The 16,110-nt window shown below is 42.4% G+C and overlaps 1 protein-coding gene across 1 annotated transcript in view; it reads left to right on the forward strand.

The window, feature by feature from the left end:
- GPR139 (G protein-coupled receptor 139) overlaps positions 1 to 11,940 on the forward strand; it is a 30,273-nt gene extending 18,333 nt beyond the window's left edge. Inside the window, exon 2 of the mRNA XM_032800169.2 lies at positions 8,380 to 11,940. Coding sequence (XP_032656060.1) covers positions 8,380 to 9,314 — 935 coding nt within the window. The 3' untranslated portion in view covers positions 9,315 to 11,940. The remainder of the gene's footprint in view (positions 1 to 8,379) is intronic.
- Positions 11,941 to 16,110: the final 4,170 nt, after the last annotated feature.

The following is a 16,110-nucleotide window of genomic DNA, read 5'->3' on the forward strand; positions in this document are numbered from 1 at the left end:
CAGGAAGGGGATTTTTAAAATTCCTGGGGCATTTAAAGGGTGGGTCACCTGAGGCCAGGGCAGTAGAGTTCGAACTGATGAGCAGAGTGGCTGAACAGACATTCTGGGATACTTCCAAATACATCTGGAGGCCAATAAAAGCGCTTTTGGTGGCCACACTGGCAGAGCAGCACTGCGTCACCAGCACTGCAGTTGTTATCCCCCAGGCAGAGGTAGAGTACAGGCAGCGCTGTATCCAGGAAGATACAGCAAGGCTGGATGTGCCTTGCAAGTGTGGACGGTGTGTGAGTTGCAGCGCTGTAAAGCCACCACCAGCACTGCAACTCTCCAGTGTAGCCAAGCCCTAAGGTGCTGCTCCCCACTGCCCCCTACTTAGAGTCATAGCATAAAAAGCCACAATCCCGCCCACAACAGATCAGGTGCCTTAACACAGGGGCCTAAAACTCCTCATATTGATGAGAATTAAGATGTGATAAGTGCAAGGAAAATGAGGCCTGTATTATATCACACACATCTTCCTTCAGTATAGTGTATTAGTCCTAGAGTTGTGCCATTAGGTCTGCTCCATCAGTCAGGCTACAAAAATCCTAGTCCAGCAGCCTAGGAAAACCCAAAGGCCCATGTTGTGCAAGTGAAATGAATTACTCATTGTCTGCCAGACAAGTTACCGTATAGATCTGCACTTAAAAACCCTGGGTGTGCTGACTGGCTGACTAGGCTGAAAATGAATACTGGCCAGTGGCCCTCAACACAGTTACCTTGTAAATGCCCTTGAAGAGGTGAAGAAATGGATCATTTGCTCACAAAATCTTCTGTTTTGTTAAACTCTCTCTCTGGTTCTGACCAGCCAGTAACATCCAGTACTACACTTTGGGAAGGGTACAGAATACATAGTGCTCTTCACCAGAGCAAGGTGCAATGGCTAGTCAGTACCATGTACCAGGAAAAGGAGGCGGAAGGCCAGTTTTCATTGTCAGACACAAATCTGAGGCATTGATCAATCAGTGCACCCAGGATTTTTTAAGTGCATGTCTTCAGTCACTAATTCAGTTTCACCTGCATAGAGTGGAGTTTGGAGTGACCTGAACAGCTGAATAATAGGGCAGTATTTTTCCCAGGCAGCCTAGTAAGTCTTTTCTATTTCCAGTTTCATTTTCACCCTCCAGTCTGAGGGGATGGTCAGTCAACGAACCCAGGATTTTTAAGGATGAGTCACATTAGAGCTTTTTCTTGAGGAGCCCTACCACATACAATTATACCGTAGCCTTTGTGCTGCCTTGCTTCTCCTTCAGCGTCAACTTTCTTCACATCCTCCCTGCAGTTCTGCTCTGGACTTTGCCATCTCCCACTACTGCTTGCACTGCAGAATGACTCTTTGCCATTGTGCCTGGTGAGAGATGAGAGAGACAGAGAAATGGTTTCACTTGATTCGTCTTTCCCCTCAGGGATGCGTGGGTGAGCACGTCCCGTTCTTTGTTTCCCAGACAATATGACAATAAATAAATCAGCCTTTTAAATCACTTCTCCCAGGTATCCTCTGAGGAAAAGGAAGGAAGATGTGCTGTATCAGTTGCAGCCTTAAAGTATCACATGAGTGGGTCACCTGGCAAGCCCTGCACTGTTTAACAAAGCTCTTCACCACAAACCACCATATTGAGAGACAAGGGCAAATTTTGCTCCCCTAAGCAGGCATAAGTTCACTGAAGTTGCTACCACTTATATTAGGTTTGAATTTGGCCCATATTGCTTTAGGACAGATCATCATTTACACTGTAGCACTGAATTTGTAGAAAATATTGGGGCCACCTTATCTTCTTTGATAAATTTGATCTAAGTTGTTCTTGGACATGTAAATTAAACAAAAATTCTAGCCTGCTACAGCAGGCACTATTAATAAATGAATGTTTACCACAATACACCTCTGCCTCAATATAACACGACCCGATATAACATGAATTCGGATATAATGCGTTAAAGCAGTGCTCCGGGAGGGTGGGGCTGCGCACTCCGGTGCATCAAAGCAAATGCGATATAATGCGGTTTCACCTATAATGAGGTAAGGTTTTTTGGCTCCTGAGGACAGCGTTATATCGAGGTAGAGGTGTATTTATTTTTCAAAATGGCTTCTCCTTTAAAGTCAGTAGCAAAAGTCACCCCTTGGCAATGGTTGCACCACAGTCACCACCGAGATCTCTGTACCAGTGGATATCAACCTTTTTTCATTGGCGGACCACAAAGAATTTTGAATGGAAGTGCGGATCCCTTTGGAAATCTTAGACATAGTCTGTAGACCCCCAGGGGGTCTGCAGACCACAGATTGAAAACCACTGTCCTTACAAAGTAGAAGATAAAAGCTATGGTAATCTCAAATGTGGTAAATGTTGCCATTTGATTCTCTACTGGCAATCACACTAACATTTAACTACTGAGAATGGTAAATGTCTAGTTTTTAATGTTGTCTACTGTTTTACAATACATCATCTAGCCCTATCAAGCATCTTTGTTCCTCGTTGTATATTTTTTAGTACTTTGAATTTAAATATTCAGGATTTCTTTTCATATATAAAGGGCCTGTCAATATAGTGAAAGGAAACCATTATTTGAAAAGTTAAAAAAATGAGATTACATTTAAAATTGTATAACAATATCTTCATGTGAAAAGCAGGAAGTTGTAATATTTGACCTACAGTATAATTTTACACATACACTCTCTCTCTCTCTCTCTCTTTAGTGACAATCTTATTCAGTAAAAGGCATCCCTTATATAGGGTTGCCAACTATCTACTTGCACAATACCAAATACTCTTGCCCTGCCCCTTCTCCAAGGCCCTGCCTCCTGCTCACTCCATCCCCCTTCCCTCTGTCTCTCTCTCTCCCCACCCTCACTCACTCGCTCATTTTCACCAGGGTGGCTCAGGGAGTTGGGATGCGGGAAGGGGTATGGGCTGTGGCGGGGGTGCGGGCTCTAGAGTGGGGCCAGAAATGAGGAGATTGGGCGTGTGGGAGGTGGGGGCTGGGAGGAGGCTCTGTACTGAAGCAGTAGGTTGGGATGCGAGAGGGGTGAGGGCTCTGGGCTGGGGGTGTGGGTTCCAGGGTAGTCCAGAAATTAGGGGTTTGGAGTGTGAGGGGGGCTCTGGGCTGAGACAAGAGGTTGGGGTGCGGGGTGTGTGAGGGCTCAGCTGGGGATGCAGACTCTGGAGTGGGGCTGGGGATGAGGGGGTTGGGGTGTAGGAAGGTGCTCTGGGCTGGGATCAAGGGGTTGGGGCACAGGAGGGGTCACAGGTCTGGACGGCGCTTACCTCAGGCAGCTCCCAGCAGCAGCAGCAGCATGTCCTCCCTCCGGCTCCTAAGTGGAGGTGCGGCCAGGTGGTTCAACACTGCCCCTTCCGCAGGTGCCGCCCCTGCAGCTCCCATTGGCCATGGTTCCAAGCCAATAGGAGCTGTAGAGCCAGCACTTGGGGTCCTTTTTTGGCTGGGCGTTCCAGTCAAAAGCCAGATACCCGGCAACCTTCCCCTTCTATGACCTTATGGATTGTTTGTCACCCAATAAGCAACAGCTATAGTAACTTTATTTAGCTAGTTTATGATACTGAACTATCATACCACACAGTGGCTATCCACTTAAAATATAAAGAATATTTCACTGCATGCAGAGTCTGTTTATGTACAGAATGTATTCCTCAAAAGTAACGATTGTTTCTATTTCCTGCTTAGAGAAACTCAACTGCTATTCTTTAAGCTCACAAGCTGTGATAATAGGCAATTGAAGTATTTCTATAATTCCCCCATAAAAACAGATAATATTTGAGGTCTGACTATAATCCACAAAAGCAAGGAAACTAAAGGATATATTGTGCCTTTCAGGCACAGACAACACTTGGGGAAGGTACAGAAAGCATTCCAGGAGGCAAGGTGCCTGACAAACACCCTCATCACCCAGAACCCTGGGGGAGCGGGAGGGAGGATGAGCACTGCACAATCTTCTCCAAGGGTACAGAATCTAACTGCTTGTGCACCTGACCGGATGTGCACTCCTCTACTCCCTCCATATCTGTCAAGGTTCCAGTGGTGCTAGCTTTGCATTGCACAATCCTTGTGCACTGAACTCCTTGGGTCCAGACCCTACCCCCTTTTGCACCCCCACAGGGACTGAATGCAATGTTTGTTGCTGAAATTCTCTCCTAAACCTGATGTGCTCAGGCTTTATAGGAAAAACTGTAAGAAAGGATCCCCTTTGACATGGTGAGCAGAGCTTGGAGAAGTTTTTACTAAGAGCTTGTTTACACCAATATTTAGTTAACGGCAAGCTGGGATGTGGAACAGGAGTAGATCAAAGTGCATCAGGGAACTGTTAGTATGCAGCAGCAGGGTCCTCACAGACAGTTAGTGATCAGCAGGCTAGTGTAGGGTAGATTTACACCCAGCTTGCAGCAAACTAAGTGTTCATGTAGACAATGCCTTAATGTAAAGTCCACATGGGATTTAACGCCAGAAGTAAAGGCAACCAAGGACCATCTCTCACTTCAGGCTTTTCCCTGACAGACGATCTTAGATGCCTAGAACCCCAAACACACAGGGCTGTAGAGGTCAATGCCAATACTCTGAACTGCACATTGAAACACACAAAGTCAAGCAGACTTTGGAGGACAGTTGAAATTTTCTCCTTGCATAAAGCCTGGCTAAGTAAGCAGGCAGCCATGTGCTGCTGTAGCTGAGGTTTCTGAATGATGTTTGGGTGCAGCTCCCTATTGAGTGCACTGTATTATTCCAGTTTGGATAACTGCAGTGAATGGAACAGCTGTGCAAGAAGGAAAAAAGCTCTCCTGGACACTGTTGCTACCTGGATACTAGAGACCCCCAGATAATATATTGTTAGGGTAAGAGGCAGATAGATCCCTTGTATTGAAGGGGGATGCATTGAACAGTTGCTCCACCCCAACCCACTAGTCTCATCTCTTGCAGCCTCCATCCTTTAGTCTCTGACAGATGTTAGGAAAGACAAAGTCCTGCACTGCAGTGAGCAACGCCAGCCTAAACTCACATTTGTCACCCCCTAATCAGCTCTCACAGCAGTGACCAAACCATTCCAAATCACTGGAAACACTATTTCACTAGGAGGGTGGTGAAGCACTGGAATGGGTTACCTAGGGAGGTGGTGGAATCTCCAGCCTTAGAGGTTTTTAAGGCTTGGCTTGACAAAGCCCTGGCTGGGATGATTTAGTTGGTGTTGGTCCTGCTTTGAGCAGGGGATTGGCCCTCCCGAGGTCTCTTCCAATGCTAATATTCTATGATTCTATGAGTGATCTTATCCACAAGTAGCCAAAAAATGTCCAGCAAGATACATGCACCACAGTGTCCAAGTCAAGCCAACCTGAATTCACCCATGTGCTCACCTCTCCTAACAGACCCAGCAATCGAGTCTCTGCACATGCTGTGGTGGAGGAGGACCTTTTTTATCTTTACCACCACTAGAATGCATAAAAGTGACCTGTCAGGATACAGCAAAAAGAGCAGATATCTGGGAACCACCATGACAATTGCAGAGGGTGATATATTATTGTCATTATGGTATGGTCCACTGGCTGAACAGCATTCTCCCCAGTTTCACCAAGCACTAGTCCTGGAGAGGCTCAGGAATACCACAGAGAAGAATTCTACATTGCCAGGGAGATGGACAAAGTGACTACAAATGGATAAGTATCATGAAGTCTCCTATGCCTCTCTCCATACTGTACAGAGCAATGAAGGCTATTCCTGAACTCTCTGCTGAGGCATTATCATGCTGGCAGTTTTCTGCTGAACCTCAGTAATGGTGTTTATATCTGTTCTCACTAAGTAAATGATATTATTGTATTTCATATCACCCAGCCAGCAATACCACTAATGTGATTCCAAGGAAAGTTTTTCCAATACAAGATACTGTAACCCTTGCAGAAAAATTGGATGGCACTTCCCTGTACTTTGTCAGATCAATTTTCTAATCCAACTCAGAGAGCAAAGCTAGCTGGCACCTTAGTATACACTGTTACTGCGGGCCTTGGTGATGGAGGAGCACAGAGGCAGAAGCTGCCCATAAATCCATTCAACTGTGGGGGCCTAGAACTAATCAACACCTCCCACAAAGCAGGCAGGAGGAACAGATGGGGAGGGAGCAAGGGAACCTGGAAGATGTGCATATCTAGCTTCATTGTTGAAGCTCTTACGAAATTCCAACCAGAACCTCTGGCAAGGGCAAATTGCCTCACAGACACAGCTTCCCTCACTGCAACAGGCTACAGGTGACTCAAGTTTACAGTATTCTCAAAGGAGTTGCATACACTGGGTATATTCAAGTTACAAGATGCCAGGCCATGAAACATGGCTGGCCAAATCCTACAGTAATTTCTCAGTCACATTAAGTTTTCTGAGTCCAAGATTTTTGTGACTGTGTGTTGTTCATTCTATCTCTGATTGCCATATAGCAGATCCTATTGAGAGACCAAGGTTTTCTTGAAAAACAAGGAAATGGAGCACTCTGCCTAGCACAGCCCCCTGATGCTGCTCTAAATAGGTATCAGTGGAGTTACACCCATGTAAGATTGGTGTAACAGAGAAGGAGAGTCAGGCCTGGTATAGTCCTTAATGACAGAAAAACTAATTTGAAAGAGAGTCTTAAAATACTATTCTGGGCAAGGTTCTACTTTACATTTCATATATACAGTTCTGACACCTTGATCACGTACTGTTTGGTTTAGCCATTCTACGTGAGTTTGCTGTGTTCCAGGATGTGATTTTAATCATTCTCTTGAATTTTGGTTAATTCCAGAATGGAGATGTTGATGGTGGTTACTCCTGTCATTCATTTGTGTGACCCTTTTCTCCAGTAGCTAAAAACCTGCTTTGAGAAAGCAGGCTCGGGAGGCCTTCTGAAGTCAAGAGTTGTCTTAATTGCTGAGTGATAGTTAAATAATATGCATTCTCGTTTCAGTTTTAGGACACCCACATCATTACTTTTACTTACATAATTTCTGTTCTTTCTGATTTCAAGAAGTCGTCATAATTTTTCTTGATTTGCCTTGGGAGAGCAATCTGTAGAAGAGGGAGAGGTAATTACAGCACTTCTGAAAATGTCAAATACAAATATTTGGCAAGCCATACTGTCAGTAAACCAAATCTCCATCTTTGTTTAAGCATTACTGTGGCCACTCTAGCCAATTTAATCAATCTTTGGATGGGACCAGTCTAGCATACCTTACTCTGATGAAACTGCCAATGGTAGCAATAGGAGTTTTGCCTAAGACAAGACTGCACAATTGGACCTAATGTAATGTAAGCTCTGTGATATGTTGGCAACTTATTGCTGTGCTATTTTAGCAGCATGTAACCCTTCTTTTAGGCATAGATTGTGTGATGGGCATACTGGACAGTGGCCATGGGGCTGCAGGCAAAATCCCATCTGAGCCAAAGAGGAAGTGTACAGGATTTCTTCATACATAATTCAAAGAGTTTTACTCAAGTATAAAGGTTTAATTTGAACTGCATTTTTCCCCTTAATGGCTCAGGAATACTCCAGTAGCAGCAAGAGATACAAGGCCTCACAGTCAGAGATGTATTCTTAAGGACTATCTCTGGCTAAGCAAGGAACTGTTTGGGTAGCAGAGGAATCTGGTAGCATTATGGTTGATATGGATCTTGAATGAAGAGCTAGCAAAACTGTCATGATAGAAAAAACCTGTGAAGTGCTGAGAGCCTCAGGCATGGTTCTGAGTGCTTCACCCTGCTCAGGTGAGACTTGAAGGAACTCATTTCTCAGGAGACACTCAGCACTTCACAGGATTGAGCCCCAAAATAATCAAATTAAGATGACCAATCAAGGGCAGTTTGATTTCCAATCCTTTCCTTTCTGTCACTGAAAAGGGAGAGGAAAAGGCTGAGGAAAAGAAAAGGAAAACAAAATGGGGGAGGGCAACAAACTGGAAACCAAACCAAAAAAGGGTTTTTTTAGTAAAAAAAGAAAAACACAAAAATGTTTGAAAAAATGAATATTTTCCACACCAAATATATATGTTTGTTAAAAAAAAAAAGGGGGGGGGGGACATTTTTCATCAAAAAAAATTTTGAACAGAATATTTTTACCAACTCCAAACAACAGTCACTGCCTCTTCTAAACAGAACAGCTAAACCTGGCTAAACACAGTGGTGCAGGGCTGGACTGAGTTGAGAGGCTGACTAGACTGAATTAGACACAGCCAACATAGGAGTTCACTCTTTGATTTCTTGAACTTTAATGAAGATAGTTCTGCTGCAGCAGAACTGAAATGTAGCTACGGCTCAATCAAACACTGAAATAAGGCTAACTCTACCTCCTGTGAAACTAACTGAACTTTTCTGTCTCCACAGCAAACATCCTGACAGTCATTATCCTATCGCAGCTGGTGGTTCGCAGGCAGAAGTCCTCGTACAACTATCTTTTAGCACTAGCTGCTGCTGACATACTGGTACTTTTTTTCATTGTCTTTGTTGACTTTTTGCTGGAGGACTTCATCTTGATTAAGCAGATGCCTCAGATACTTGACAAAATAATTGAGGTATTGGAATTTTCTTCCATACATACATCCATTTGGATTACCGTGCCATTAACAATTGATAGGTACATAGCAGTGTGTCATCCGCTTAAATATCACACAGTCTCCTACCCAGCTCGTACTCGAAAAGTCATTGTGTGTGTTTATATCACCTGCTTTTTGACCAGCATCCCCTATTACTGGTGGCCCAATATTTGGATTGAAGACTACATAAGCACATCTGTACATCATGTCCTTATCTGGATCCACTGTTTTACCGTTTACTTGGTACCGTGTTCCATTTTCTTCATTCTGAATTCAATCATTGTGTACAAGCTCAGACGAAAATGCAATTTCCGACTGAGAGGATATTCCACAGGGAAAACGACAGCCATTTTGTTTACTATAACTTCTATTTTTGCCATACTTTGGGCACCAAGAATAATCATGATACTGTATCACCTCTATGTATCACCTCTAAACAACACTTGGTTGGTACATATTGTGTCGGATATTGCCAATATGCTAGCACTGTTGAACACTGCAATTAATTTCTTCCTCTACTGTTTCATTAGCAAGAGATTTCGCACAATGGCAGCTGCGACACTAAAGGCTTTCTTTAGGTGTCAGAAACAACCAGTTCAGTTCTATACAAACCATAACTTTTCAATAACTAGCAGCCCTTGGATTTCCCCTGCCAATTCTCACTGCATCAAAATGCTTGTTTACCAGTATGATAAAAATGGAAAACCTATAAAAATATCACCATGAAAGGAGGATTGTTAGTGTCTCTGGATGCATCTTCTTTTCAAGCGGTTACATCTCCAGAATGTAAACTGCTGACATGGCTATTTTTAAAAGTGGTCAGTTGATTTCATTTCCCTGACAGACTAAAGGCAGATCAGATTGTTAGCAGAGGATGGGAGTACTTAATTTTGGGAGTCGGAATGAGAAGGCAAAATGCCTCTTTCCTGTTACATAGCATTTTGAATATGCTTTGGAGTATGAGTTTTGATGTTTAATTGCTATCATGTGTCCATGTACAAGCATTGGTGCAGTACAGTTGTTGGGGGAAAAGCCACGCCGAAGGTGTTTAATTGCAACCATAAAAGAACTTCTGTGACCATCTAGTTGTCTTCACTATTGACAAAGTGAATGCTTTGTGTACTGCGGAAGGCATCATTTGCACTGCGTGCACTTGCCTAAAACGATGTGTTATTTCTAACATGAGATATCACTACACGCAGTCCCTGCTATTGAGGACTTTCTGCAGTGAGCAATCTGTAAGAACTTGAACTGTGACAAGCCCTTCCAGACTCACTTGAACTCCAGGCTTGAACTCAAGGCTCAAGGATGGATATTTCACCTGTTATAGCCTTGGCATGAAAAGCAATCCTGCTAGCTGCCAATATTTATATGCTTTAAGTTGTTTTATCTAAGATAGAGGCCAGAGGGGAGGAGTTTGAAGGGAGGGGGAAAGAGGTTTCTTCAGCCAAGAACAAAAGTAGAATATTTCTCCAGTGACTTTAATTCGACTCTCCAAAGGTTCCTAAGTTTGTTATAAATGGGAGTCTCCCTGACATGCTAGGAGATTCAGTGAGCCTGGCTATGCGTTTAATGAGAAATATGGACACCACAACTCCCTTTGGAGCCAATGAAACTACTCAGCACCCCACGTGACTGGGCCTTTAGAAATTAGACATACAAAAATTAAATATTAGAACCTGTTTGGGCTATGCTATCACAGATTTACCATTTAGTTGTTTAATAGTCAAAAATCTGCGTGTGGATTCAACATATTAAAGAGTCCACAACAGTAAAAACAAAGACTACCCAAAATGCCTGGAGAGTGAATTTTAAGGTACTTTAACTAGGATAAATATTTAAATTCTCTTCCTCCACACCCATAAGAAGCATATCAGCAACACTTCCTGAGGACACGGGAAGAAGATAGCTACATCAGGCTACTAAGACGCATTTCATTTGCTATTATCCCTCTTTGTTGTTGGTATGTGGTCTCACAAAGCATGCATCATAACACGTAAATTACTTGTGGAGCACTTAACCCAGGCCTTAACAAAGAGTGTAAGATTATGTTTTCTTGCCTGGTAAACACAGGCACAGCTTTGTCAGTGAGCATAGGGGCTTCTCAACTGATAACTGCAAAAAAGAGAGAAGCTCAGGATTTGCAAGATGTCAGTGTATGTGCCTCATTGTGAGCAGGAAGCTCACAAAAGACCCAATGCTGTGACATCGTGAGATCCTCCGAGAGGGGGAATAGAGGGGCACTCAGCACCTCCTAGAAGTAGGCTCAATAAGAATCTGTAGATATTGAATAGTCTGCCATACTTTGAGGTCTTACTATGTTTTAAGAAATGCTGAGTACCCATGAGTCCCAACAGCCTGATTCGCCCACTGCCTTGCTCCTCGTGTAGCCATTTACTCCTGTGTAAAGTGAGCGTAAAGTGGATGTATACAGCAGCCAAATAAGAATGCACCGTTCACAGGCATCAATGACAGCACAAGGCATGAGAGATTGGGTGGGTGAGGTCATATATTTTATTGGACCAACATCTGTTGGTGAGAGAGACAAGCTTTCAAGCACACAAGGAGCAAAACAGTAAAGGATAGAGTCCAATCTATCTGGTCCAACAGATCTTTACTTACATGGGAGTAGGGCTTATTTGGAAAGAATGAGACTACTCAAGCAAGTAAGGATTTGTAGAATTGGGTCTATTATGGTCAGATCCTCAGCTCCACTGACTTCAGTGTGAGTCCAGGATGCTCGGTACTTCCCTGCAAGGTGCTAAGCACCTCCTCTATCAGGCTGCTGAATTATATCGTCTAATGATTTTTCAGTTCAATCAGAATGGGGCGGGGGGTGAGGGTGGCAGGGATTTGCCTGAGAACAGATTTTGACCCTTTCCCCCAAAGGAGTATGGCAAGAACTAAATCTTTTGAAATATGAAGAGAGGAAACAAACAAACAAACTAAAACCCACCCTGGGATATTTTCACACAAATCTTGACAAAACGTGATGTATGCAAAACAGTAATTGCAATAATAAAGCATAAGGAAACGCTAGGCCTCTGAATGTGTCATTACCGACAACTAAATAAGGGTAAAATTATTAACTTCTTTACTGCTGATTTACTTATTTATTTATTAGTCTTTGTCCTTTTTCCCTCCATTCCCCAAGCTCTCTCTTTATTCTCCTTCTGTGTAAATTGATATTAACCAAAGTTTACCTTTTTTTAAAGGTACTAGCTGTTTAATTTTGGGGAAGACACTGTATTGATCTCTTTTTTATTTTAAATTTGTTATGAAGAATGCTAGTCTGAGTTACATGTGAATAAGTCAAAGTGCAATATAACTATATAGAGTAAGCTGTTCATTTTTGAGAACGTATCTAATATTGAAAACAAAATGTATTTATATGAACATTTCACTATTCTACTTAATATATTAATAACCTTACATAAGTAACTGAATGTTTAGGTTTTTTAAAAAGTGCATATATTTCAATTCAGTATATGGAATAATCTGCCATATACATTGTGTGATTTGTTACTTTTCTTAACATGATGTTGGTCCTGCAAACTAGCAGTGTAATCTCTCTTTTTTTTCCTACTTATATATTTTATGTTAACAAATGGCCATATTTAAAATTTTAAAACTCTTAGTGTGAAGATGTCATTTCTGAACTAAAGATATTCCACCAGGTTACTGCAATCTTGTTTTTTAAAAAAACCTCACTACCTTTTTCATATCAGTCTTTGAAATAACATGGTATTATTTTCATAGGTATTTAATCAACCAGTTCATTTCCAATGATTTGGGGACTTTAAGGGCTCGATTCAAAGCCCCATTGAAGTCAAAAAAAACCTCCCACTGGCTTAAATGGGGTTTTGATTAGGCCATAACTTATTAACAATAAACATTCTGAAGCCTTTTTTGTGGGGGGGACAGTTTGGGAAATAAAGCCTTGACTTTTTAGTCCACCATATGAGAGCTGCTGTTGATGATCCTTGCCTTTTCTGGTTTTGTGAAGCATCTTGCAATGACTGTTGTTAACTAGCCAATGTCTTGCTATATTCTTTGTACCTCCTAACTTTCCTATAGTAAAAACTTAACCAAGCACTTACTGTCTCACTGTTTAGGAAAATAAAATATTCTGGAGACAGAAGTATCTTGGCTGCAGAGAGAGGATTTCCTACTTGATTTAACTTATATTTCATATACCTACAAGTAGAAAAAGAAAAGCTGTGAAGAGAGAGTCTGACAATTACTTGCAGGCATATGTCCTTGAAAAATCACAGCTATGAACAAAGTCATTTTTGAACACAACATTGCGTATATAAAATTATAATAATGAGACCTATCACCTATTTGAATTGTAAACATTGATATTTTCATAACTAGAGAATATATTGTGTTTGACAAACTTGTTTGTATTATAATAAATTCTGAGCTGGTGCATAAAAATTCTTTTATTGTAATGTTTGGAGTCACAATGTTTATTCTGTAGATGTTTATGACAGTTAGTGTGTAGGGCCATCCTTGCAATCCATACTCAAGTGACTGCCCATTGAGTATAAGTGGTGGAATCAGCCCCATTCAGTAAATAATGAATCTTCAAAACATCCATCGTGTACATATGTAATTATTGGGCCTGATTCTCCACTACCTTGTGCACCAAATTCTCAGCTGCTTTAAATGTGCAAAACTTCATTGAAGTCAATGGGTCTGTGCCTATTTATGGTAGCAGAGAGTTTGACCCATTTACTTCTGTGCACGGTGGGCATGAAACCCTACCAACTCTCAGTGATGTAAATGATGATAAAGGATGCAAAGCAGTAGAGAATCCGTCTCACTGCTCCCAGTGACTTCAGTAAAGTCCAGTAGGCTTAAAACTGGTGCAGTGAGATGCAGAGTCTGGCCTGGAGAGACTAAGTTGGCTAGTTTTGACCAAGGCCACAAAGTAGATCAGTGGCAGAATTAACTTTTCTCTGAAGGGGAGTGTTGACTGTTCAGTCATCATGGGGGAAGTTGCCAGGGATAACGTGGCTGAAATAGGAGCACATGGAGGTGGGGAGTGGGAAGGGGAGGCCATTCTTCGGAATTGCCCATGATCTGCTTTACCCTTGGAAGCTTTGGATTGGCATCTTTTGTAAACCATCTCCCTTTCTCTGTCTGCTTGGCTGCATGCCCCACCCCATTTGAGATGAACATATGGCATCAATTCTATGAGCTGAATGTCAACATTTTTTGAATAGCTTTTCCCCTCCAGCTTGGCTGCTTCAGCCCAAACTCAGATCTGGGGTCAATGCTTGAGTGTGTTTGATCTGGGGGGGATTGGTTGGGGCTCATGTCTCGCCATTATGTTAAACAGATGATTCTTTCCATAAATTCTTCATGGCCACATGTGGGATACAGTTTCATACTTCTGACAGTTACTGTAGCATAAGTGCAAAGAAAGGAAACTGATAAGGAAATAACAAAAACAAGGAAAATGGGCCAGGCATTTACACATAACGGTGAGGCTCAGGGACATGGTCTGTGCTGTCTTGAATTTGCAGCACTATAAAGCCTCTGCTGGCCTAGGAGACTCAAAAACAGTCGTCCAATGACCCATTTATAGCTTGCTTCCACCAGTGTGTAGCATAGACAGGAATTGAGCTAGACTATGCAGCACTCGTTCTTAGTTACAGAATATGGGTTAAGGTTCCATCTACCACACGGTGCAACAGTGCTGTAGCCAGGTCACAAATCAGCTATGCTAGGCAGGTTCCAATTTTGATCATCGGTCTTGGACTGGCATCAGGCAAGATACCACAAAGAGTTTATAAATCCATTAGCTGTTTACTTGTGAAAATGATTCATGCAGTCAGCATCTTCCACTATTAATTTGGAGACAATTATTTCAAATTGCAGACGGGGCTGGGGTGGAAGAGTGCACCTCTAATGCATTCCATGTCGAACTCACAATGACTTTTGTTTTAGGTGCTGAATTCTTAACAACACTTTAAACCCACCAAGTGAAGCAGAATAAAACGCAACCTCACAGAGACTGATCTGTTAAATAATAATCCTGCTATTAGCACTCTGGCTGAATTTGACAGCTCTGCCATTATGACAACATGCAATTAATCCCCTGTAGTTGCCAGACACAACAAGAATGTTCAAAAGCTCCAGTCCATTGTATACTGCAAATGAATTTACAATTAAACTGTCATTATTGATCAAGTAAATAGTTATTATAATCAGAAAAATTTATAGTGCAAAATTAAAGGTGCAGGCTTTTGAGTTTCTGCCTTGTAGACAGGAGAGAGAATCCACTGTCTATATTTGTACCAGACAACTTAATTTGCTGTCGGACAACTGAAGTTCTTCCTTTTCATTTACTCAGCTAGGCCCTCTCCACAGTGTTCAGAAAAGCATGTTATTGATTAATTATAGTTACAAGATTAATCCAGTGTGGCACAGTAGCACCTAATAGCCCTAACCGAGGTTGGAGCCCATGGTGCCAGACACTATACAAACACAGAGTAAGACATATTCCCTGTCCTGAGGACTTTACTGTCAAAGCAGCCAAGACAGACTGAGGATAGCAGAAAGGAAGTATTATTTCCATTTTACATATGGGAAACAAAGGCACAGGGCGATTAACTGATTTGCCCAACGACCCCGGAGATCACAACACCCAAATTAGGGAGCTGAGCCCAGATACCCCTATGGGACTGAAGTTGCAGCAGCTGCCACTGTGGAGTGAGTGCAGGGAGTGGATTCTGCAATCACTTCAGGGCCTCCTACCCCTATCCCTGGGGAAAGGAACCACCCTTGGGGATACCCTGTGTGGATTGTGCCATGAGAGAGGCAACTCTTCCTACAGACCAATAAGGAAGGAAGAAACTCCGTGAAGGAAGCCTTTGGGGGGGGATTTGCTTCCCCACTGTCCACCTTGAAAATTTCACCATCCAGCTGTACATTCGTTGCTAAAAGGGCAATTAGGACTCACCTTTGGGGCAAAGACTATTCTTACCAGACACTAGGCTAAGAGGACTGGTGATACAAACTCCTAGAACAATGGGGGCCTGGTCCTGCCTAGTGATTCTGGGAGCTATCACAATACAAATAATACAATCTATGCTTGTACTCCAGGGGCAGGCTGTCACCACAGTGTCATCAAAACAAGCTGTCAAGTGCCGGGGGACCGCAAGATTTTAATCCTTTTACAGTCATGGGAATGGATTATTGTGTGCTGCTTCCCCTTTCTTATTTCATTCTGGGTTTTGTTTACTAAATTTAAAGGTCTGAAAACTGGCATCTGTATGTTGTGTTCATTCCACCGATAAAGACCAAATTAATCCCTTTGAGGAAGGGCTTTAGATTCTGCAGAGATTTAAAACAAAAACAAAACAACCCACAGATTTGTTTTTCCTCATCCATTACAAAATGGTAACAAGTCTGCAGAGTCCAGCTAGTCTGATGTTGCAGTCTGTTCTAGGGCTGGCTGAAAGTCCAGAATTCCCAGTAATTCCAATGGGAATTAAGGGAACTCAGGCTC

The sequence above is a fragment of the Chelonoidis abingdonii genome, chromosome 9 (genome assembly GCF_003597395.2).
Source record: "Chelonoidis abingdonii isolate Lonesome George chromosome 9, CheloAbing_2.0, whole genome shotgun sequence".
Taxonomy (NCBI): domain Eukaryota; kingdom Metazoa; phylum Chordata; order Testudines; family Testudinidae; genus Chelonoidis; species Chelonoidis abingdonii.